Source organism: Podarcis tiliguerta (assembly GCF_965153285.1).
Source record: "Podarcis tiliguerta genome assembly, chromosome: 8".
NCBI lineage: Eukaryota > Metazoa > Chordata > Lepidosauria > Squamata > Lacertidae > Podarcis > Podarcis tiliguerta.
Window position 1 is genome coordinate 15865554 of NC_139541.1, and position 23373 is coordinate 15888926.

Sequence of the window (23373 nt, forward strand, 5' to 3'; positions counted from 1 at the left end):
CTATAAATGAGTGTGAGTGATCGAGGCCTCGCATTAGCATCGCTCCTATTTACACAGTTGATACGCGGGGACCATACCTTATCAAAATAGTCATATTTGGTCTGGCTTCTAACAACCCTTCTGTGCAGCCCAAGGTGCTTAAAAAAGGACTTTGCTATCCCATCAGAGATGCTCCTCTGGCACTGGCACATTTTCAAGAAGGGGGCCAGGCCTCCCCCAAACCCTGCGGCAATCCTCAAGAGGACGTGCCAGGGTGAAGATGCTTGGCTCTGCCGTGTCCTTTTGAGAATTGCCAGGGACGTGGCAGGGTCATAGCTGTCAACCATCCCTTATCCCAGCGCTGTGTCCCGCTGGTGTCCCTTATTGATGATGTCCCTTAAATTTCCTGGGTTTCAAAGGAAGCAGCTCCTCTCCCTCCCTCCCTGCCGGCCAGGGAGAAGGAGGCTCCAACTGTGTTGCTTGGCTGCGTTGCTCACCCAATAAGGAGTCTAAGAACGACTGGGGGGTGGAGCTTGTATGCCTTGTGCCGATCAAATTGGCCGTGTTGCCTGGGGACTCGCCTTTGCTCAGCGCTTCCCAGCGGAGAGGTGACCGTGGTTTTCCTTGCTGCATTCCCTTTGCCGGGTTGCTGCACTGTGGGAACCACCGCTTGAGGCTTCATTTGGCTGCTGGCTGGGCTTTCTGCCTTTGGCTTGGAGGGGCTCAGAAGTCGAACATACCTGTGCTCTGAAAATCCCTTATTTTGGCTGCTGATCCCTTATTTTCGAGGCTGCTGGTCCCTTATTTTCAAATCTGTAAGTTGAGAGGTATGGGCAGGGTGAAGCATGTTCGCCGGCCAAGTCGACCTGGCCAGGTTGGGGGTGGGGGTGTCATGCGTGTGACATCACGCACATGTGGTGCCCCCCCCCCATTTTGGGCGCAACTCAGTTCCGCTGTCCTCTGGAGCCTTCCCAGTGGGAAGTGATCTCTCCTGAGTAAACAGCATCTGATTGACCAGTAGTATCAGCGATTACATCAAAAGCGCTTTGTCCAAACCTAGCAAGCTTGACATGCTCCCACAACTCTCTCCAACAGGGAGATGCCTTGTGGATGTCTTACGTCAATGCGATTCTCATCAATATTTTCCTCATGGGACATGCCGTCGGACCTAGTAAGTGCTCAGGTGATACGCAGAGTTCCTTGGAGGAGGCGCAGGATGTGAAGAGCAAAAGGTTTCAAGGATCGAGGGTGGTCAGGCATCCAAAGCCTTTACAGTGGTGCCTTGCAAGACGAAATTAATTCGTTCTGCGAGTTTTTTCGTCTTGTGAATTTTTCGTCTTGCGAAGCACGGTTTCCCAGAGGAAATGCATTGACGGTTTCCCATAGGAATGCATTGACGGTTTTAAGAAAAAGGCGCAAGACGTTTTCGTCTTGCGAAGCAAGCCCATAGGGAAATTCATCTTGCGAAGCAACTCAAAAAACAAAAAACTCTTTCGTCTTGCGAGTTTTTCGTCTTGCGAGGCATTCGTCTTGCGAGGTACCACTGTATTTATCCTCAGCCCCTTCCACCACAGTGTGTCAGGAGCCAGAGTCAGGTGTAGATCAGCAATAAAAAAAACACAGTGCCAGCAAAAACTCTTACAAAATAGCGCAGCCCTAATGATCCCAGCAACTCTTCCCTTTCCAGTGAGGTTAGGCCGACTCTCTCCTTGTCCTTCCACTGGCAGGTGAAGACTGTTTTATTCTGGCAGGCCTTTGGGAACTGAGCGTTTTGTTGTTGTTTTTAAGGAAAGGGCCTTGGTGTTTTTAGTGTTTTTATTATCTGCATTTTAACAGATTTTGGGCTTGTTTGTTTTTTCATTGTTTTAATCCCGTTACAGTTTAATGCAGAAGTCAGCAAACTTTTTCAGCAGGGGGCCGATCCACTGTCCCTCAGACCTAGTGTGGGGCCGGACTATATTTTGAAAAATATGTATGAACTAATTCCTATACCCCACAAATAACCCAGAGATGCATTTTAAATAAAAGCACACATTCTACTCATGTAAAAACATGCTGATTCGCGGACCGTCCGCGGGCCAGATTTAGAAAACGATTGGGCCAGATCCAGCGCCCGAGCCTTAGTTTGCCTACCCATGGTTTAACGTAATGGGATTAAATATGAGATTACAGTTTCGTAAGATCCCTTGACTCTCAGGTTCTGTGGAAAGAGCAGGGTGCAAATTAATAATGAAAATAATAGTAGATGGGTTTCCAAGACAGAAGAATCTACTGGGCTTCGTATTGAACTGCAGAAGTGCCACGATCCTGTTTTCTGTTGATGTTTGTTAATGGTATGTTCAGAAGATCTCTGAATAAAAGTAGTTTGTAGCACTTTACATGAAAAACCCATTAAAAAAATGGAATGCCATTTTGAGGCCAATGGTTTTATATTATTAATGATTGTTTGAAAGATTTCTAATCTGCTTTTCGGGGGGGGGGGGCTTCACAAAGTGGTGTAGACAATAAGCATCAAAGTATGGCCCAACTTTAAAACTTTTAAAAAATCCACTTTGTGGTTAAAATATATATAACAACAAATGACCCCAACAAAATACCTCAATGTATGGGGGGGGGGGTTCTTGTTTTGTTGTTTTCGTTTTCACTATTTACTTGCGTTTTTACCCTGTATTTTATCCTGCGAACCACCCTGAGATCTTGTCATGAAGGGCAATATATAAAGCCAATAAATAACGATGACAACAACAACGAGAAAATAAAACAGATAAACAGTTAAGCAGTTACTAAAAAACACAGTAAAGACAGAGGCAAGATTAAAGCACTTTAAAAAAATAGTTCTCGTTTTTAAAAAAAACAAAATCTCCTCCCAACGAGCAGTGAACCCTTTTCTGTATGCAGGTGCTCTTCCCAACCTGATAATAGCAGAGATTTTCCTTCAGTCCTCGCGGTCCTCAGCTTATGTTGTTGGGGGATTTGTGCATTGGTTCCTAAACTTCTTCAGCATTGTGACCTTCCTCAATATACAGGTGAGTGATTCTGGTGGTCCATGGGTGTTCTGAACCTTCTACAGCGAAGGGCTGTAGCTCAGCAGTAGAGCATCTTCTTGGCATGCAGAAGGATGTTGAGGACCTAGGAAGCTGCCTTGTTCCTCGCTAGTCCAGCTAGCTAAGGACTGTCTACACTGACTGCCAGAGGCTCTCTAGAGTTTCAGATAGGGAGTCCTTCTCAGTCCTACTTGGAGTCGTCGGGGGTTGAACTGAGCAACTTCTACATGCAAGGCAGAGATGCTCTGACACTGAGCTATGGTATTTCCTGTAAAAAAAACAAAAACAAAACGTAAGATTCTAGTCCTCCTAATTCTAGGTAAAGGGTTGAATAAGAACATAAGAAGCTGCCTCATATCAAGCCAGATCTTTGGTCTAGCTAGCTCAGTAGTGTCTACACGGACTGGCAGTGGCTCTCCAAGGTTTCAGAGAAGGGGCCGCTCCCAGTTTTACCTGAACTTGCCAGGGATTGAATGAGGGTGGCGCTGTGGGTTAAACCACAGAGCCTAGGACTTGCTGATCAGAAGGTTAGCAGTTCGAATCCCCACGACGGGGTGAGCTCCCGTTGCTTGGTCCCTGGTCCTGCCAACCTAGCAGTTTGAAAGCACGTCAAGTGCAATTAGATAAATAGGTACCGCTCTGGCGCAAAGGTAAATGGCGTTTCCGTGCACTGCTCTGGTTCGCCAGAAGCGGCTTAGTCATGCTGGCCACATGACCCGGAAGCTGTACTCCGGCACCCTCAGCCAATAAAGCGAGATGAGCGCTGCAACCCCGGAGTCGGCCACGACTGGACCTAATGGTTAGGGGTCCCTTTACCTTTACCCCCGAGCCACAGCCATGGGCGTAGCCTGGGGGGGCAGCTCTCCTCCCCTCCCCCCAAAATCAAGTAATTAAATAAAAATACTTAAGTAAAAGTATAAATTGTAGAAAGATATTGGCAGATTTTTTTCCCCGAGGACTTGGGGTCAAAAGAAAGGAATTTAAAACAATCTGCTAGACAGAGCCAGACAGAGGATGATGACTGGTAGATGTTCTGCCCCACTCCAAATAAATCCTGGCTGCGCCCATGGCCACAGACTTTCCCCACCTTAAGTAGGATGGATAATGCACATTCCATGCCTATCCTCACCCGGTCCCAATACTTCCCTTTTGGGGTGTTACGAGAGAGAGAGAGAGAGAGAGAGAGAGAGAGAGAGAGAGAGAGAGAGAAACCAAGCCTTATGAGGAACAGTTGAAGGAGTTGGGTATGTTTAGCCTGGATAAGAGAAGACAGAGCAGTGATAGAGAATTGTAAAGTTGAACTCAAGTGTCTTCAAATATCTGAAGGGCTGCCACATAGAATACAGAGCAAGCTCCCCCCCCCCCCGTTGCTCCAGAGGGCAGGGCCCAAACCAATGCATTCAAATGGCAAGAAAGAATATCCCAGGTAAACATCAGGCAGAACTGTCGACAGTGGAACCAACTATCTCAGAGGATTCTCTGGCTGTGACTTCTGCATTGTAGCAGGGGATGAGACCAGAACAACCTTGCCAGGGGGTCTCTTCCAGCTTTACAATTCTATGATTCTACGAGATAACCTGGCCTTGAGTTCCTTGAAGGAAAAAAGCACTGGGAAATATAATGTGCTAAATTAATACGCTTATGCCTTTCTGTGGGTAGATCTACACACAGGGAAAAAAACCCCACTATAGATAAGTCATAAAAATTAAATCTTTATAACAAAAGAAAAAAAAACCTGTATGTAAAATCTCATAGAAAAGTTTCCTGCTCTACAGCGCCATCTGGTGTTGCATGTTTATAACACATTTAAAACTCAGTTTTTTTACTCATGTTGCTGAGCCCTGTTTCTCTCTGTGTGTGTTGCTGCTCCTGTTCCTTTCCAGAAATACATCGGATTCTTCAGCTTCCTCATCTGCTGTCCGATATGTGCTGCCACCTTCTTTTTCATCTTAAAGATGATCCCAGAAACCGCACACCAGACTTTTCTGGAAATCAGGAAGCAGCTGCCCATCTACGTGGCCCAAAGGCAGATCACCAAGATGGAACGAATGCCGAGGAGAAACACCAGGAGGGCGTTGGGGGAGGGGCAAAACCCCGTGTAGAATTTGATTATAAACATTTATAATTGAGCCATGATCCCAAGGGAATCTCTACGGTTGTCCATCAGCTGTCTCAGCACCGTTGACACGCCAGTATTGAGGTTTTGCCTCGGTTAATTCATTGCCCACCCTCCACCCTAAAGTGTGGGGTCCGAAAAATACACATCTAAAGGGTCAAAAGCCCAGGTAGACAGGTGCATCTTCCGCATTTGATAGAAACTGCATAATGCCAGGCACATCGCTGTGGGGAGGGAATTCGACATCTTAGCGGATGACAGAAAAAGGGGGGTAGCGTGGGGTGGGTGGGAGGCCATGGCTCCGGGCACAGATTTCTGGGGGGACATGAGGTGAGGCAACCAGGTGCGCCCACAACAGGCTCCTTCATCAAGGCCAGAGCCACAGGGAGGCAAGGCAAGGTGCACCCGGGCTTGGCCTTCAGGGCTGGGGTGGTAGTGGTGCTTCTTTCTTCTTGTGACCAGCGAAGGAACGCCCACGTACCCCCCACCCCACCCCTGGGCTGGCTGAGAGGGAGGGAGTGCGGGCCTTGCTGCCGTTGCCCACTGAAAAGAGGTGAGAGGCTCCACCTGGACGGGGAGGGCGGGAAAAGAGCAGTCACGTTCTCCGGTCAGACCATTGCGGCTCAGTCGCTCCGGTGGCGTCAGCGGTGAGGGGTGGGATGGTGCAGCAGGTTCTGTTCAGCCTCCATTAGGGCGGTTCATTAAATATTTTTTTTAAAATGCCTGCTCCAAAGGTCTTATCTTACTACATTATGGATTATATAGCTATACAGTGGTGCCTCGCAAGACGAAAAGAATCTGTTCCGCGAGTCTCTTCGTCTTGCGGTTTTTTCGTCTTGCGAAGCAAGCCCATTAGCGGCTTAGCGGATTAGCACTATTAGTGGCTTCGCGGGCTTAGCGGCTCAGCTGATAAGTGGCTTAGCGGATCAGCTGTTAAGCGGCTTAGCGGCTTGGGAAAAAGGGGGGTAGGGAAAAAACCCTGCAGGAACTCGCAAGACATTTTCGTCTTGCGAAGCAAGCCCATAGCAAATTCGTTTTGCGAAGCACCTCCAAAACGGAAAACCCTTTCGTCTATCGGGTTTTCCGTCTTGTGAGGCATTCGTCTTGCGGGGCACCACTGTAGCTGAAATTTCATGCATATCAGTTAACATCTTGACCCTCTTCCACGAAAATAGCTATTTACTTGGCCGTTTTCCTATGTCGTGAAGGCTGAAATTTCAATTCAGTGGAGCAGGGTCAAGATATTAACTGACATGCATGAAATTTCAGATATAGCTGTATAATCCCTAGTGTAGTAAGATAAGACCTTTGGGGCAGGCATTTTTTTAAAAAAATAATAATAATTTATGAACCGCCCTAGCCTCCGTGCCCCATCCCAGCATGCCCCACCCCCCACCATGCTCCCATGCACCTCGGCCTGCCTACACCCACCTGGGTGCTGTCAACCTACGATACGCCACTGGACACAAGGCTGTCACCCTACCTTACATGAGCAGGCAAGTCTTTAGCATATGCGCCGCCATAGCTGTCAAGTGTCCCTTATTTGAAGGGACAGTCCCTTATTCCAGCGCCATGTCCCTTATTGATGGATGTCCCTTAAATGTCCCTTAAATGATGTCCCTTAAATGATGTCCCTTAATTTTCAAAGGAAGCAGCTCCTCTCCCTCCCTCCCTGGTGGCCAGGGAGGAGGGAGACTCCAACTGTGTTGCTTGGCTGTGTTGCTCACCCAATAAGAAGTCTAAGAACAACTGGGGGGTGGAGCTTGCATGCCTTGTGTGTGGCTAGTTAATGCAAGCTGAGGAGGTTTTTGAATGCTGGACGCCATTTTTGTTGCACATGCTGCTGCAAACTTTGCAGTGCAAAGCCAGGCCGGGGAGCCATCTTAAGTTGAGGCTGCATAGGCCTAATGGTGCATGTGATTCAGATTCTATTCAGTTGAACCTCTGGTTACAAAGTTGGTTGGACAGTGTTCTCGAAGCTACCAGCATGAGTTTGACCAGACTGCAGGAAGACTGGAGTGCCTGGAACAGGTGAGGCTGCAGGTCCCTTATTTTGGCTGCTGGTCCCTTATTTTAAAATCTGTAAGTTGACAGCTATGTGTGCCACCGAGGTGCAAAGATCCGCCCAGCGCCCCCAAATTTAGTTTAGCCCCCAAATTAACTTTTATTATGTTTATGTCAGACACCACACTTACGCCTTATCTCTTGTTTACAAAAGAAAGTAGGAAAAAGAAACAAACTTTTTAATGTGCTCATTTATTTACAATACGCTTATACTTCAGTACAGTCATACCTCGGGTTACATACACTTCAGGTTACATATGCTTCAGGTTACAGACTCCGCTAACCCAGAAATAGTGCTTCAGGTTAAGAACTTTGCTTCAGGATGAGAACAGAAATCGCGCAGTGGCAGCGGGAGGCCCCATTAGCTAAAGTGGTGCGTCAGGTTAAGAACAGTTTCAGGTTAAGAACGGACCTCCGGAACGAATTAAGTACTTAACCCGAGGTGTATACAACACCACCACACTTAAACTTATAAGTATTGTTTAGGCATCTACTTAGGAGAAACATCAGTCGTGTCAAAGGTGCTGCTGACCCCGCTGTCGCATAGCAGCTCAATACGATACGTAACATAATATTTTGATGTAAGAGTTAATTTCATGTGCATGGCGCTGCTGAGAATGACAAGTGCCGCCGTAGTGAATGACAGGCACCGCTGCTAGCGTGGCGCATCTTTGGTAAATGAGTGCACAAAGTCGAAAGTCCTTTAGTGAAATAGCAGGTATACATTTCAGTAATACCTAGGTATACAGTGGTGCCGCGCAAGACGAAATTAATTCGTTCCGCGAGTCTCTTCGTCTAGCGGTTTTTTCGTCTTGCGAAGCAACCCTATTAGCGGCTTAGCGGATTAGCGCTATTAGTGGTTTAGAGGCTATTAGCGGCTATTAAAGGCTTAAGGGATTAGCGGATTAGCTGCTAAAAGGCTATTAGCGGCTTAACGGCTTAGAAAAAGGGGTTGGGGAGCAAAAAAAAATCGCAAGAATCGCAAGACATTTTCATCTTGCGAAGCAAGCCCATAGGGAAATTCGTCCTGCGAAGCGCATTGAAAAACGGAAAACCCTTTCGTCTAGCGGGTTTTCCGTCTTGCGAGGCATTCGTCTTGCGGGGCACCACTGTATATGTATTTTGTTTTTCTAGCTTGATCAAAATTATTTATTATTTCATAACAGGTAGATGGTTAAAAGCTTAGGCGGCTTCAGTGGCGGGCACCTGGCACCCCCCAGAATTCGGTGCCCAGGTGCCCCGCACCCCTTGCACCCCCAGGTAAAGACAGCCCTGTACATGAGCATCCGAGGGCAGAGAAACCACTAAGAGGATGGAGGTGGTCTTTCAGATATTTGGGGCCGAAGTCATTTAGGGCTTTAAACATTCACTTGAGTGCCTTGAAGTGGCTCCAGATTACCATATTTTTCGCTCTATAAGACGCACCAGACCACAAGTTTTTGGAGGAGGAAAACAAGAAGAAAAATATTCTGAATCTCAGAAGCCAGAACAGCAAGAGGGATCGCTGCACAGTGAAAGCAGCAATCCCTCTTGCTGTTCTGGCTTCTGGGATAGCTGCACAGCCTGCATTCTCTCCATAAGACGCGCACACATTTCCCCTTACTTTTTAGGAGGGAAAAAGTGAGTCTTATAGAGCAAAAAATACGGTAGATCCCGTGAGTCTGCTCAGGAAGCTGAGGTCTGCAGATTCCTCTTCCACCCACAGATTGTCCCCATGAGAACTATGAGCTCTACCCGTGAGCTGTGGCCTCTGAGCAGCAACTTCTTTGTAGGTTCACAGTTAAGCGTGGGGCCTGTTTGTTATTACCCTGAGCGCCCGTCTTTCAAAGTGTCTTGGCAAACATTATCCAAAAAAAGGTCACGTTAAAGCATTGCTCGTTGAAGTGGTTTGCAAAGTGTGAACTGCAATGCAGGAGTCAAATAAGAACAGAATAATTTGCCCCAAGGCTAGGGATGAAGGGGAGAAATTTGATTCTGTTCACATTTAAAGACGAAATGCCCAACTTTCAGAAACAATTCACAAACGGAGCACAGCCACCCTTTGATATTGGCGATTTCTGCAATGCAGTTGCGCATTGTGCAAAAATGCATATAAAGTGTGCATAAAAATGTACCTATTATAGAAGGTAGCATATGAAAAGGCATTTATACGTTGGGGAAATTCACCTACCCATTTCATTTCACAGTCTGTCTCTGGTAGTAGACAGCCTCCGAACCCCTAGCATGGAGACCAACATTCCCCGCTCTCTGTCGCCAACAGCCTTTAGTGCTATTGGGTTATTTTGCCTTTCTATATGGCTCATACACACTGATAAGACTTATTCTCCATGAATTGTTTTCAAAAGCCGTCTAAGCTGCCAAACCTTAATCAAGCGTATAATCCAATTCACAACCCACATAATTAAGCCTGGATTTCAGAATGAAAAGTCCAGTTATCCATTGCTTTTGGCAGACACTGTCTATAGTTGGAGAGAAACGGGGGTGGGGTGGGGAGTGGATCAGTCCAATGGTCCATTTAAGTCCCGCATCCTGTTCTCACTGGGGGGAACCGAATGCTTGTGGGAAATTCAAGCACAAGAAAACTCTGCCCTCCTGCAGCTTCCAGCAACTGGTGCTCAGAAACATTACATTACACAGACATTGTGGCTGTTAGCCATTGACAGCCTTCTGCACCATGAATTTGTCTAATCTTCTTTTAAAGTCATCCACGTTGGTGGCCATCACTGTGGGAGTTTAACTATGTGCTGCATGAAGAAGTCCTTTTTTTTTATCTGTCACTGAATAATAGTAATAGTAAAGTAATAGTAAAGTAATAGTAAAGTAATAGTAAAGTAATAGTAAAGTAATAGTAAAGTAATAGTAAAGTAATAGTAAAGTAATAGTAAAGTAATAGTAAAGTAATAGTAATAATTTGTTGTTTATACCCTGCCCATCTTCCAACATTCATCATCACTGGATGTCCACAAGTCTAATGCTAAAAATCTAATTTTAAATTGTTGTAGCCTGCCCTGGGACCTGCTGGTGAAGGGTGAGCAATATTATTATCATTATCATCATTTATTGCTGATCAGTCCTCTTTTAGTGCTTTTTAGGGTGCAGGCTTGCTTTACGAAATTCTCTCTCATCCTCAAATAGCCTATACCAGTTAAAGGAAAAGGTGACTTTTGAAAGCCACCTCTTGAGCTCTGTGGCTTCAAGAGGGAGCCAGAGGACCAGAGAACAGGGCAAGAGCAGCAAAGCATCTCTGTGGAATTAACCCTTTGAGCTACGGTTGTCAACCTCTCTCACTACCAAGGAAAAGTAACAGGCAAATAGAAAGAGAACCTACTCAAGTGATGCTGACACTAAACCCCAAACATACACTAAGGAAAATAATACATGTTTTACCACCAGCACCCCCCCTCTTTCTTCCCAACCTTAATACTGCATATAACACTAATGTCTCACAACAAATGTAACTGATTGTAGAAAACACAACCTTAAAAAAAGAGACAATGCACGTACTTTTGTAACCTAAGGAAATCTTTAATAAAAATTATATTTTTAAAAATAAGTGGTTGATAGATGCTACCTGGTTTAAGTCATTTTTTTTATTTACTTTTTTAGATTGTACATCTGTGGGCAGGGGCTGTCTCGTTTTAATTGATTCCATGTATGCCACCCTGGGAGTCTTTTTGGGCGAAGAGCTGGGTAAAATGCTCTCAATACAGTCGTACCTTGGTTCTCAAACAGAATGCGTTCTGGGAGTCCGTTCGACTCCCGGAACTGTTCGAAAACCAAGGCACGGCTTCCGATTGGCTGCAGGAGCATCCCGCAGCCAATCAGAAGCCACAGAAGCCGCGCCAGACATTCGGCTTCCAAAAATTGTTCGAAAACCAGAACACTCACTTCCGGTTTTCATCGTTTGGGAGCCGAAACGTACGAATTCCAAGGCGTTCGGCAACCAAGGTATGACTGAAAATAATAGGCACTAACTACCACTGTAGTCAAACTTAAAAATGTCCACACCATCAGACATTCTACCCATGCTGACAAGGAAGCCGCTTGGAGTGGCTGGGGTAACCCAGTCAGATGGGCAAGGTATAAGCAATAAATTATTAGTATTAGTATTAGTAGCAATGAAGGCAATGATTTGGTGGGGGTTTTCCATTCTACATCAGGTATTGCACTGACGTGCCTAAAGAGGGAGCCAGAGGACCAGAGAAGAGGGCAGCCAATCAAAAGTCTTAAGTGCAAGAGGGGCAATGGCATCTCTGTGGAATTAACCCTTTGGCTGCATTATTAGTAATATAAAACAAGGTACAGTTGTCATAAGTGGTCGCTAGATGCGACCTGGTTTAAGTTCTTGATGTTAACCCCAGATGTGTGTGTCAGGCTACCCAATCACAAAATAAATAATTTTGCACTTTCTCGGAGGCGAGCTCTTCCTTGTTGTTACTTTATATCATAAAATGTGTTTGTACCCAACTTTATCTGTGATTATATATATATATATATATATATATATATATAACCTTTTCCTCCAAAGAGCTCAAGGTGGCATACGTGGTGTGTCCCCCTCTTGTTTAGTCCCCACAACATCCCCATGAGGGCTGATCAGGGAGAGAGGTCGTGGCTGGCCCAAGACCTCATGACCAAGTGGGGATTTGAACTCTGGTCTCCCAGATCCTCGTCCAAGACTCTAACCACTGTACCACATTCCCTCTCAATATTAGTCATAATCTAAGCAGATCCATCAACATAAACGACCATGGGTTCATGAACTTCAACGGGTCTACTTTGAAACGGTGGTTTTGTGGTCCACAGCTAAGTCCCTATCATACAATAATCATCACCACATGCTCTTGAGTAACCCTCTGTAGACATGCTTGCATGATCCATCGAAAACATGATCCATGGGAAATTGCATGATCAAGAAAACATGGATCGAGTAAGTACAGTTGTTGCTGTTGTTGTTGTTGTTGTTGTTGTTGTTGTTGTTGTTGTTGTTAACAACTCTGGGCGGCTTCCAACAAAGATTAAAAATACATTAAAATGTCACACATTAAAAACTTCCCTGAAGCCTTCAGATGTCTTCTAAATGTGAGGTAGTTGTTTATCTCTTTGACATCTGGTGGGAGGGTGTTCCACAGGGCGGGCACCACTACTGAGAAGGCCCTCTGCCTGGTTCCCTGTAGCTTTGCTTCTCACAGTGAGGAAACTGCCCAAAGGCCCTCAGCTCTGGACCTCAGTGTCCGGGCAGAACGATGGGGGTAGAGACGCTCCTTCAGGTATACTGGGCTGAGGCCGTTAGCAGCTTAGCTTCCATATAAGAACATAAGAAGAGCTTCCTGGATCAGGCCAATGGCCCATCTAGCATGCTATGCTCACAGTGCCGACTCAGGTGCTCATGGGAAACCCTCAAGCAAAACCAGAGCACAAGAGCACTCTCCCCTTTCCAACATTATTCAGAAGCATTGCTGCCTCGAACTGTGAAGGCAGGACATAGCCATTGTGACTACTAGGCACCGATGACCTACTAGGCACTCTATGAATTTCTCAAGTCCTCTTTTAATACCAGGTACAAAACACACCCATCTCCCATTACACACAAATGGAAAACTGGTGCTGCAGATGAGAGCCAGTGTGGTGTAGTGGTTAAGAGCGGTAGTCTCGTAATCAGGGGAACCGGGTTCGCGTCTCCGCTCCTCCACATGCAGCTGCTGGGTGACCTTGGGCTAGTCACACGTCTGTGAAGTCTCTCAGCCCCACTCACCTCACAGAGTGTTTGTTGTGGGGGAGGAAGGGAAAGGAGAATGTTAGCCGCTTTGAGACTCCTTAAAGGGAGTGAAAGGTGGGATATCAAATCCAAACTCTTCTTCTTCTTCTTCAGATACTTCTCTTCTGGGGTTGGTCTGGTTTTGGTTTTTTTGTAGGTAGTCAGCCAGCTGGGAGTCTGCCTTCAGCCAGATTTGGCTCAACAGTGCCCAGCTGCCAACCCCTAAAAAAGACAGATGATGCAACTCTGGCCTGAAACACACACACACACACACACACACACACAGAGCAGCAGCGGCGGCTCAGGAGGTTGAGATGTTACCCACAGCCTAGCTTATCTGCATCCATTTATTTTTTTTACCAGCTGAACTTTTATTGTTTCCAAAACCAAAAATGAAAACATTGCTCTGTTTGATGAGTTGGGAGGGGCTTGGAAGGAGGTGTGGTCTTGTATAGAGAGGGGTGGAGTAAAAGGGGGATCTGGATTGGAGTAGTGGGACAGTGCCATGTCTCTCTCCACGCTGGAGGGTTGAGGGAGGGAGTGGTTGGTGGGGAAGGGGGTGCCATGGATTTTGCAGCTTGCTCCGTCTCCCTCTGGCCTCTCACTGCACTGCTTGCTCGTTGGCGCTGCTGCCAGAGTCCTGGGGCTTCATCACGTCTGGGAGCTCTGGGGGGCTGGAGAAGGGATCAATGTGGAGGGGCTCAAAGGCATCTTCACTGGCTCTGAAGGCCAAGTCAACTGTTGCTGGGGCCTGAGGTTGTGCTGTCTGGCTGGTGAAGCCACAGTCTCTGAGGGTTTTGCTGTCATCCAACAGCTGGTCATCCTTGTATAGCCTTTGTTCTTCTGGGGGTCTCTTAAGTATCCCCTCAACAATTCTTTTCAGCTCATACACCGTACTGGACTCCTTGGCGTCTGTGAAGATGGTCGTCTTGTGACGTCGGATCATTAAAAAGACATCTAACCTCAGCCCAGACCCCCCCCCCCCCCAGAGAGGAAAAAGCAGCAGAACCTCCAGTCATCTGCATCCATGTTTTGATATCCACCCATCTGCTCATTTTCTTCCACATTCTCCTTCTTGCTGGCACCAGACAAAAAGAACTAGGGAAGCAGAAATTAAGCCAGGTAATAATTGCCAGCCCTCCTTTGCTGCTCATGTATCTCAGGAACATCTCCCTGCTGCGTGGGGTGTGTTAAGGTCATGATCCTCCTCTGTTGTGCAACATCGAAACCTCCACAACAGCCTTGACAAGGAGCCGTGGAAGCGAAGCTATTCGAGCTGCCAAGTCCAGCCCTCGCTCTTTATTTTCCAAGAGCTGAGAAACCGTGGAGGATCAAGCTGGCAAAAGATCTTCCTCCTGGAGGCTGAAGAACAGGCAACTCTAAGGTCCAAGAGGGCAGAACAAGCCTGTTAAGCAATTGGGGTCTTGGACAGAGTCAAAGTGCAAGAAAGAGACATAGCACAACCCTTCGTTTTAGCATTTTCTTTCTCATCCCGAACGCAAAACCTCTCAGGCCCGTTGCGGTTCTCTGTTCCTCGAGCGCGAAAATGGAGAAAGGCTCCGAGGCAACGCTCACAGGCAAGGAAGGGGTAAGTTGCGGTGGTTTCGTAAAATCATAGAATTCTAGAATTGGAAGGGACCCGCAAGGGTCATGTACTCCAACCTCCTGCAGTGCGATGACAGCTAACAAATCCTCAACAGATGACCACCCAACCTCTGTTTAAAAACCTGCGCTGAAGGAGAGATTTGTATCCCACCCACCATATTAAAAAACTATCATAAAAGTCTGGACCATCAGAATTATTTTAAATGGGTCTGTCACTACGGTTTTGCCCATAAAGTGCTGCTAGATGAGGGGCAAGATTTACAAAGAAATCTCATTGTTCCTTGATAGCTGGGAATAACTCTCCAGCCTTTGGAGTGCAATACAGTGGTACCTCGGGTTACATACGCTTCAGGTTACAGACTCTGCTAACCCAGAAATAGTGCTTCAGGTTAAGAACTTTGCTTCAGGATGAGAACAGAAATCGTGCTCTGGCGGTGTGGCAGCAGCAGGAGGCCCCATTAGCTAAAGTGGTGCTTCAGGTTAAGAACAGTTTCAGGTTAAGTACGGACCTCCGGAACGAATTAAGTACTTAACCCGAGGTACCACTGTATGCATCACAGCCTAGAGAGGGTGATAACCTGCTGCTAAGGGCTGGTGCGAGAAACGGTTCAGATTCAGTTGTGTAGTTCGAATTTTAAGGAGAAAGATAATTTCTGGACAAGGTTGACAGACCCTCAAAGTGCCCCTATTTTCCAGGGACACCCCTGATTTAGAGAAGCCGTCTCAGTTTCTGATTTGATCCCGGAATGTCCCACTTTTCCTTAGGATGTCCCTATTTTGATTGGAGAAAGGTTTGAGGGTACGGTAAGGTCTCCCTATTTTCATTGGAGAAATGTTCGATGGAATTATCTGACCCGCCGAGCTGTCTGAAGGCAATCCTGTATAGGTAAATGGGTTGTTTTTTTAATATTTAATGCTTTATTATGATTTTATGTTGGAAGCTGCCCAGAGTGGCCGGGGCAACCCAGTAAGATGTGTGGGGTATAAATAGTAAAATGGTCATTTTGGAACGCCTCTATTTCCATCAGATAAATGTTGGAGGGTCTGGGTTGATTTTAAAATGGGGTGCAGCCTTGAAAGGGGATCAGGCACTGTAGATCTGCAGAGCCAGGACCTAGACTCAGCCTAGATTGAAAGCAGCATGTTGAGAACGAACCCCAATGGTTCCGGATTGAGGTGTGGTGCAAATAGGTTAGCCCCACTATGCAAAAACCAGTGGATTGAAGCCCGAGGCCTTAGTATTTCTGAGTCCTTCTGGGTGTGGGCTTCCTTTGCCTTGGTTTCATCAGCACCAGAAGAGTCCTGTCTCGCCAGTTGCACTTGAGTGTCGCAAAGGCCGTTAGAAACTGAAATGTAGGTAAAACATCTGACCTCCAGTGCTCACTAATGCAGCGTCTGCCTGGGGAAGGCGGTCTAAAAACGCATTGCTCTTCTGAAGACAGATTTCTGTTGGCCAGGTGGGAGAGTTGCCAGAGTCAGAGTCTGCATCATCAAAGCCTCTGAAAGACAGGCTGGATCTCCTCCCTCCAGGCAAAAGTCCCCAGGCTGAGATGGAATCAGAAGTTTCCCAGGAATTGAAATACTTTATTGTCACTTGTGCAACTTGTATACAGTGAGATTACACTGGAATGGAATGCTCACCGCTAAGACTGAATCTTAGAAATGCTTTTTATTAGCTAGGGAAGTGCTAGGGGCAATATGGAGAGCAGGATTTGCCCTTGGCTAGATCAGCATCGCTCAGTTGTTTACGAGTTTTCTTTGAATTGTAGAGTTAGAAAGTGACCCCAAGGGTCATTTAGTCCAAGCCCCTCATGGCTGTCAACTTTTCCCCTTTTTTAAGGGAAATTCCCTTATTTCGAATAGGATTCCTCTCAAGAAAAGGGAAAAGTTGACAGCTATGAAGCCCCTGCGGTGGGACGTGGGTGGCGCTGTGGGTTAAACCACAAAGCCTATGACTTGCCGATCAGAAGGTTGGCGGTTCGAATCCCCGCGACAGGGTGAGCTCCCGTTGCTCGGTCCCAGCTCCTGCCCACCTAGCAGTTTGAAAGCACGTCAAAGTGCAAGTAGATAAATAGGTACTGCTCCGGTGGGAAGGTAAACGGCGTTTACATGTGCTGCTCGGGTTCGTCAGAAGCGGCTTAGTCCTGCTGGCCACATGACCCGGAAGCTGTACGCCAACTCCCTCGGCCAATAAAGCAAAATGAGTGCCACAACCCCAGAGTCGGTCACGACTGGACCTAATGGTCAGGGGTCCCTTTACCTTTACCTTTACCTTTATGAAGCCCCTGCAATGCAGGAATCGCAGCTAAAGAATTCCCGCCAGGTGGCCTGAAAATAATGGTCACGACTATGGCTGTGCACACAATATAACTTTGAAAAACATCCTTTCCCTTATACAGTGGTACCTCGGAAGTCAAACGGAATCCATTCCGGAAGTCCGTTCGACTTCCAAAATGTTCAGAAACCAAGGCATGGCTTCCGATTGGCTGTAGGAAGCTCCTGCAGCCAATCGGAAGCCGTGGAAGCCACATTGGACGTTCGGGTTCCAAAGAACGTTCGCAAACCGGAACACTCACTTCCGGGTTTGTGGCGTTCAGGAGCCAAAACATTCGACTTGCAAGGCATTCGGGATCCAAGGTACGACTGTACTGAGTCAGACCCTTGCTCCATTCTAGCTCAGGGTTGTCTCAGCCTACTCGCAATGATTTCAGGCATGGGTCTTTCCCAGCCCTTCCTGAAGACACCAGGGATTGAACCCAAGGCTTTGTGCGTGCAAAGCAGAAGTTCTAAGCACTGAGCTACAGCTCCTCCCCAACCTGGTAGAGAATCTTTTGTTTTATACCAGGCTGCGAGCTGTCCTTGCAAAAGGGTTTACAGTGGTACCTCGGGTTACATACGCTTCAGGTTACAGATTCCGCTAACCCAGAAATATTACCTCGGGTTAAGAACTTTGCTTCAGGATGAGAACAGAAATCGTGCAGCGGCGGTGCAGCAGCAACAGGAGGCCCCATTAGCTAAAGTGGTACTTCAGGTTAAGAACAGTTTCAGGTTAAGAACGGACCTCCAGAACGAATTAAGTACTTAACCCGAGGTACCACTGTATTCTGAAATGCAATGCATTTGGGCATCATTAAAGCTCTTCCCTTTCCACAACGCCACCCACAACTGGCGCCTTCGTGTCCCCATGCTCCCCATACTTCAACATTATTAAGTGCCAAGGAGTCTTGGTTTCAAATGCCAGCACTACATAGCTGACCATTAGAAACCTGTGTCTATTAGCTTTTTTTTTTTTTTAGCTGCCCTGAAGACTTGGTAGATGGGCATTATAAAAAAAGCTTAAAAAGACATGAATGAATAAATATTTTGTCTCCTGTTTCCATTCGCAGCTGTACTCCTGTGGTGCCCCCCTACCCACCCTAATTAAGAGCAGGAAGGAGGGCATAATCCTGCCCCACACCCAGGGAGTCCTAAGAGTGCAAGCAACCTAGCACATGTCAGGCGCTTATTCTTTAAACAAAGCCTGGGCATCCTTCCAACAATTATTTTTAGCGTTCTTATATCACTTTTTGATGCCACAGAAATGTTATATTATATAAAAATAAAAATCCTTATTGTATAAATAAACCCTGTAAAGGAAGGGCGAACCCAGAAAATCTTTTCCACTCTTTCCAGAACTGGCACCTGGATTTTAAACCTAATTTGCAAAAAAAAAAAAAAAATCTAGGTAGCTACATTTTCATTGTTTTTTCAGTGTGGTGCAGTGGTTAGAGTGTTAGACTATAACATGGGAGACCAGGGTTCAAATCCCCACTCAGTCAGTTTGACTGACTTACCTCACATGGTTGTTTTTGTTGTTTTTGGAAGGACAACAGCAGAAATAATTCAATGTGTTACTTAAAGGTTAATCCTGTTATTATCCGTCAAGAAAGGTGCTTGAGGTGTAGCTTAGCAATTCGCCAGACTGGCACAATGTTTGCTGAGGTAGCATGAATCCTGATTGGCTGTGTTGTTCTGAGGGAGTTTCTTTCCTCTGTGTGTTTGTTTGAATGTCTCCCTGCTGTGTACAAGGCCTGGTGTAAGAAAGACAAAACCTCTGGTCCTTTTCATCTCAAATTATATGCTGTTTTCTGCTCGGTTTCCTTGGCAAAGCATTGTCATGATTCCTGTTGTCTCTGGACTCCTATCCTTATGCCTCTAGTGCTTTGCAGGATTGCATAAGCAAAGTCGCAGGCCCAAGAAATTGCAATGGAAATGTCAACAGTGAAGGAGAAAGCAGCTGAAGAGCAGGAACGGGAAGCAGCTAGGGTCACAAGAGGTGAAGCTGAACCACACACACACACACACACACACACACACTTATTTTCAGTTTAAGGGAAACTTCACTGAGCTAAAATATTAAGCTAGAAGGGAGGCCTTGCTCTTGCCAGCAACTGCGCTGCAGCATTTTGCACTAAGTTCAGCTCCTGGGTCTAAGCACAGCAGAAGCCCCACACAGAGCATATTGCAGTAATCCAATCCTGAAGGTAACCAATGCATGAACTACAGTGGTACCTCGCAAGACGAATGCCTCGGAAGACGAAAAACTCGCAAGACGAAAGAGTTTTTCGTTTTCTGAGTTGCTTCGCAAGACGGATTTCCCTATGGGCTTGCTTCGCAAGACGAAACGTCTTGCGCCTTTTTTTTAAACCGCCAATGCATTCCTACAGGAAACCGTCAATACACAGTGGTGCTTCACAAGACGAAAAAACTCGTAGAACGAAAAAACTCGCAGAATGAATTAATTTCGTCTTACGAGGCACCACTGTACTACGGTCACATTTTCCTGGTCCAGGAACTGAGGGGTGTGTGGCCTATTTGGCCCCCGGGGCCTAAGACTCCTCACCTGTGCTTCATTCAGTGGCTGCACATTCACCTGAGTGGACCCAAGAAGAAAAAACAAGCGAAGCCCATGATTAGTGTGAAATAAGAACTCGTTGTCCTGGAGATACCGAGTTAATTAGGGACTCTGATTACCTGTCATGTTTTTCCCTGGGTACCTGCCTGCGTTTCCATTAGCTCCCAATTTACAACCGGCAATTGATTTCTAATTGCGCTGGCGGCCTGAGGAGCGCTGCTCAGGGGCAAGGCTGTGAGATTTACAAGCAGGCAGATCTGAAGTTCAGAGATTTATGGCTCAAGTGGAGCGGAAGGGAACTGGTAGCTGTTGTGATATATAGGTTTGAAAGATAAGAAGAGTTGCTATATAACCCCGCTGTGCACCCTGAGCTCAAATGTTCCCAGGGGTAGGCAAACTAAGGCCCGTGGGCCGGATGCGGCCCAATCGCCTTCTCAATCCAGCCCACGGATGGTCCAGGAATCAGCGTGTTTTTACATGAGTAGAATGTGTCCTTTTATTTAAAATGCATCTCTGGGTTATTTGTGGGACCTGCCTGGTGTTTTACATGAGTACATTGTGTGCTTTTATTTAAAATGCATCTCTGGGTTATTTGTGGGGCATAGGAATTCGTTCATTTCCCCGCCAGAGTGGTACCTATTTATCTACTTGCACTTTGATGTGCTTTCGAACTGCTAGGTTGGCAGGAGCAACGGGAGCTCACCCCGTTGCTGGGATTCGAACCGCTGACCTACTGATCAGCAAGTCCTAGGCTCTGTGATTTAACCCTCTAACCTGCGGTACCACTGTATTAATTTTTACTTATTTGGCTACGCCCATGGGGGGGGCACAGGAAGGAAACCAGGTCGGAAGGCGGCCACGGTCGGAAAAAGGTTGGGAAACACTGAGTTAAACCACTGTGTCAGCAGTGTTGAAGGAACTTCCCTGAGGCGCAAGTCTGGGCAGTGTGTACGGAGGCCCTGGCCTGCTCAGACAGCAAGATCTCCCTCTCAGCCTCGCCAATGTGGTCCAAAGGATAGCAGAGCAATACTGCCTCCGACATTGGAGGCAGGGAAGCAGCCATCATGGCTAGTAGCCATGGACAGCCTGAACCTCCTTGAATTGGTCTAGGCTTCCTCGTTGGAAGTCAGCCCAGCGAGTGGCCATCGCTGCAATATACAATTGCCTGCCCGTTAAATTGTCGCAGGGGAGATTGTGCAAAAACGAAAGCGTCTTTGGCAGCTATATTGCAGGCTTCATCCAGAAAAGACTGGCTTTCCCTGCATGATCTTTGCCACGCAGTCCACAGGGAGCAACCCATATCAAAGCGACAGTGTAAAGTCTCCCTCTGATTGCTGCCCTCCAGTGTTATTACTGGAGTTGTGTAGTGATAGGAAGCCCTTCAAAGCCCATCTGATCTTGCTCTCTCAGCCAACTATTTCATGTTTTCTTTAGAAGAACTCGTGATCCTGTGTGTATCTAATCTTGTGTATCACCAGCCCTCATAATAGTGTTTTAACGGTGAGTTTATACGTAGTCCAAATAAACCCTCTTCTTTCTTTCTTTCTTTCTTTCTTTCTTTCTTTCTTTCTTTCTTTCTTTCTTCCTGCTCTAAGACTGGGAAGGGGACAGGAGATCACACAAGACACATCATATGCGCACAAGACACATCATATGGGAACTTCCGGCAAGGAAAAATGGCGGGCACCACGGCAGCCAGCAGCTCCTGAAGCCGGCCAGAGCCAACTGTGCTACCAGGCTGGCTCCAAGCTGCTGAGGCTGTCGCTGCCATGTTTCCCGGGAACAGATTTGCAAATCTGGGGACGTCTGGAACTTCATTCACAGAATCATAGAACTGCAGAATTGGAAGGGACCCGAGGGTCATCTAGTCCAACCCCCTGCAATGCAGGAATCTCAACTCAAGCATCCATGACAGATGGCCATCCAACTTCTGCTTAAAAACCTCCAAGGAAAGAGTCTCCACCACCTTCCGGGTAGACTGTTCCACAGTCAAACAGCACTTGCTGTCAGAAAGTTCTTTCTGGTGTTTAGTCGCAATCTCCTTTCTTGTAACTTGAAGTCCTACACTCCAGAGCAGCAGAAAACATGCTTGCTTCATCTTACGTGTGACAGCCCTTCAGGTATCTGAAGATGGCTATCATATCTCTGCTCAGTCCCCTCTTTCCCGGGCTAAACATACCCAACACCCCCAACCATTCCACATAAGGCTTGGTTTCCCAACCCTTCCATCATCCTGGTTCGCCCTCCTATGCACACATTCCAGCTTTTCAATATCCTTCTTAAATTGTGGCACCCAGAACTGGACAAAGTACTTCAGGTGTGGTCTGGCCAAGGCAGAATAGAATAGACTATGAGCCTAGGGCTTGCCGATCGGAAGGTCGGTGGTTCGAATCCCCGCGATTGGGTGAGCTCCTGTTGTTTGGTCCCAGCTCCTGCCCACCTAGCAGTTTGAAAGCACACCAGTGCAAGTAGATAAATAGGCATCGCTCTGGCGGGAAGGTAAACAGTGTTTCCGTGCGCTGCTCTGGTTCATCAGAGGCAGCTTAGGCATGCTGGCCACATGACCCGGAAGCTTTCTGTGGACAAACGCCAGCTCCCTTGGCCTATAGAGCGAGATGAACATGCAACCCCAGAGTCGTCTGCAACTGGACCTAATGGTCAGGGGTATCTTTACCTTATAACTTTCATTGTTCGAGACAGTACACTTTTATTGATTCAGCCTAGAATAGCATTAGGCTTTTTTGCTGCTGCATCACACTGCTGACTCGTGTTAAGTTTGCGGTCTACTAAGACCCCTAAATCCATTTCACATGTGCTACTGGCAAGCCAGTTATCCCCCATCTTATATTGGTGCAGCTGGTTCTTCCTGCCTAAGTGCAGAAACTTACATTTGTCCCTATTGGTGTGTGTGTGTGTGTGTGTGTGTGTGTGTGTGTAATTAAAATTCAAAAGGTATTGATTTCTTTGTCGAACCTTGCTGGATGCAGCTGAGAAATACACAAGGCCCTACCCTGGTGATTATTCTGCAGATATTTACATAGCACCTTTGAAAGTGGGGAGAGAGGGATGCATTCTACCGCTCTCTGAATGGATCACATGACCTTTTTACATAAGAACTTGGCTTGACTTGGCTCCAGAAAGTAGCTGAGCAAACATTATGCCAGGTACTATGTGTTGATGGTGGAAAATTAAAAAAGAAAAAGAAAATCCATTGCCTTCGGCAAACACGGAAGAACACAAAAGAATGAAAGGCAACCCTATCTAAATATTATGTTAGCATTACGGTTGTTTTAACACATAGGGTCGCTGCTTTCTTGAGCCTTTTGGAGATACTGTAAAATAAATATGGCAGGGCGCTGGGGAAACACAAGAGGTCTTTTCCTCCAGTATTTTACAAAAGAGAAAGAAAAGGTGGCATTCACTATCTCAGGGCTGGCTTAGCTATGTTTAGATGTTTGCTACTGAAACAAGTTAAATGCCCTCAGTCCTGGAGCAGTGTAGCAGTAGCACTGAATCATAGCTGTCAATTTACAGATTTGAAAATAAGGGACCAGCAGCCTCGAAAATAAGGGATCAGCAACCAAAATAAGGGATTTTAGACAACCGGCTGAAATACGAAGTTAAAAGGGACCAGATAATTTGGGAGAGCAGCGCCAGTTTTTAGCCCTTCGTTTCCAGAGGTTGCTGCTCAAGCCACCTGATGAAACACTGCAATTAAATAACTACAAGCAGCAACCACTTTTCGCGCAAAACGAAGTCCAAGCTACGAAGATGCTGCTGCAGTTCTGTATCTTTTCTCTCGTGCTCCATCTGCAGCTCTCAATTTCATCAGGTGGGGCGGGAGGAAGGGGGGAGGGAATAGCGCCCGAAGTAAACCCGCAGATCAGACCAGCTATGCTAGTCTACCACTACA

General features: G+C 46.7%; 3 protein-coding genes across 3 annotated transcripts in view; 2 read left to right on the forward strand and 1 right to left on the reverse strand.

The window, feature by feature from the left end:
- Positions 1-5159, forward strand: part of LOC310683516 (uncharacterized protein) — a gene marked incomplete at its 5' end in the record, with an annotated part of 42831 nt that extends 37672 nt beyond the window's left edge. The window contains 3 exons of the mRNA XM_083453449.1: positions 1075-1150; positions 2878-3005; positions 4907-5159. Of these exons, the coding sequence (XP_083309575.1) occupies positions 1075-1150; positions 2878-3005; positions 4907-5125 (423 nt within the window). The 3' untranslated portion in view covers positions 5126-5159. The remainder of the gene's footprint in view (positions 1-1074; positions 1151-2877; positions 3006-4906) is intronic.
- An 8148-nt stretch (positions 5160-13307) lies between these two features.
- Positions 13308-14130, reverse strand: LOC310683517 (elongin-B-like; the record flags this gene model as incomplete). Its single annotated transcript, XM_083453450.1, has 2 exons — positions 13308-13970; positions 14095-14130. The coding sequence occupies 2 exons, from the start codon at positions 14128-14130 to the stop codon at positions 13563-13565; spliced, it is 444 nt and encodes a 147-aa protein (XP_083309576.1). The 3' UTR covers positions 13308-13562.
- A 161-nt stretch (positions 14131-14291) lies between these two features.
- LOC310683726 (solute carrier family 2, facilitated glucose transporter member 5-like) overlaps positions 14292-23373 on the forward strand; it is a 43803-nt gene continuing 34721 nt past the window's right edge. Inside the window, exon 1 of the mRNA XM_083454049.1 lies at positions 14292-14549. Within this exon, the coding sequence (XP_083310175.1) occupies positions 14508-14549 (42 nt within the window). The 5' untranslated portion in view covers positions 14292-14507. The remainder of the gene's footprint in view (positions 14550-23373) is intronic.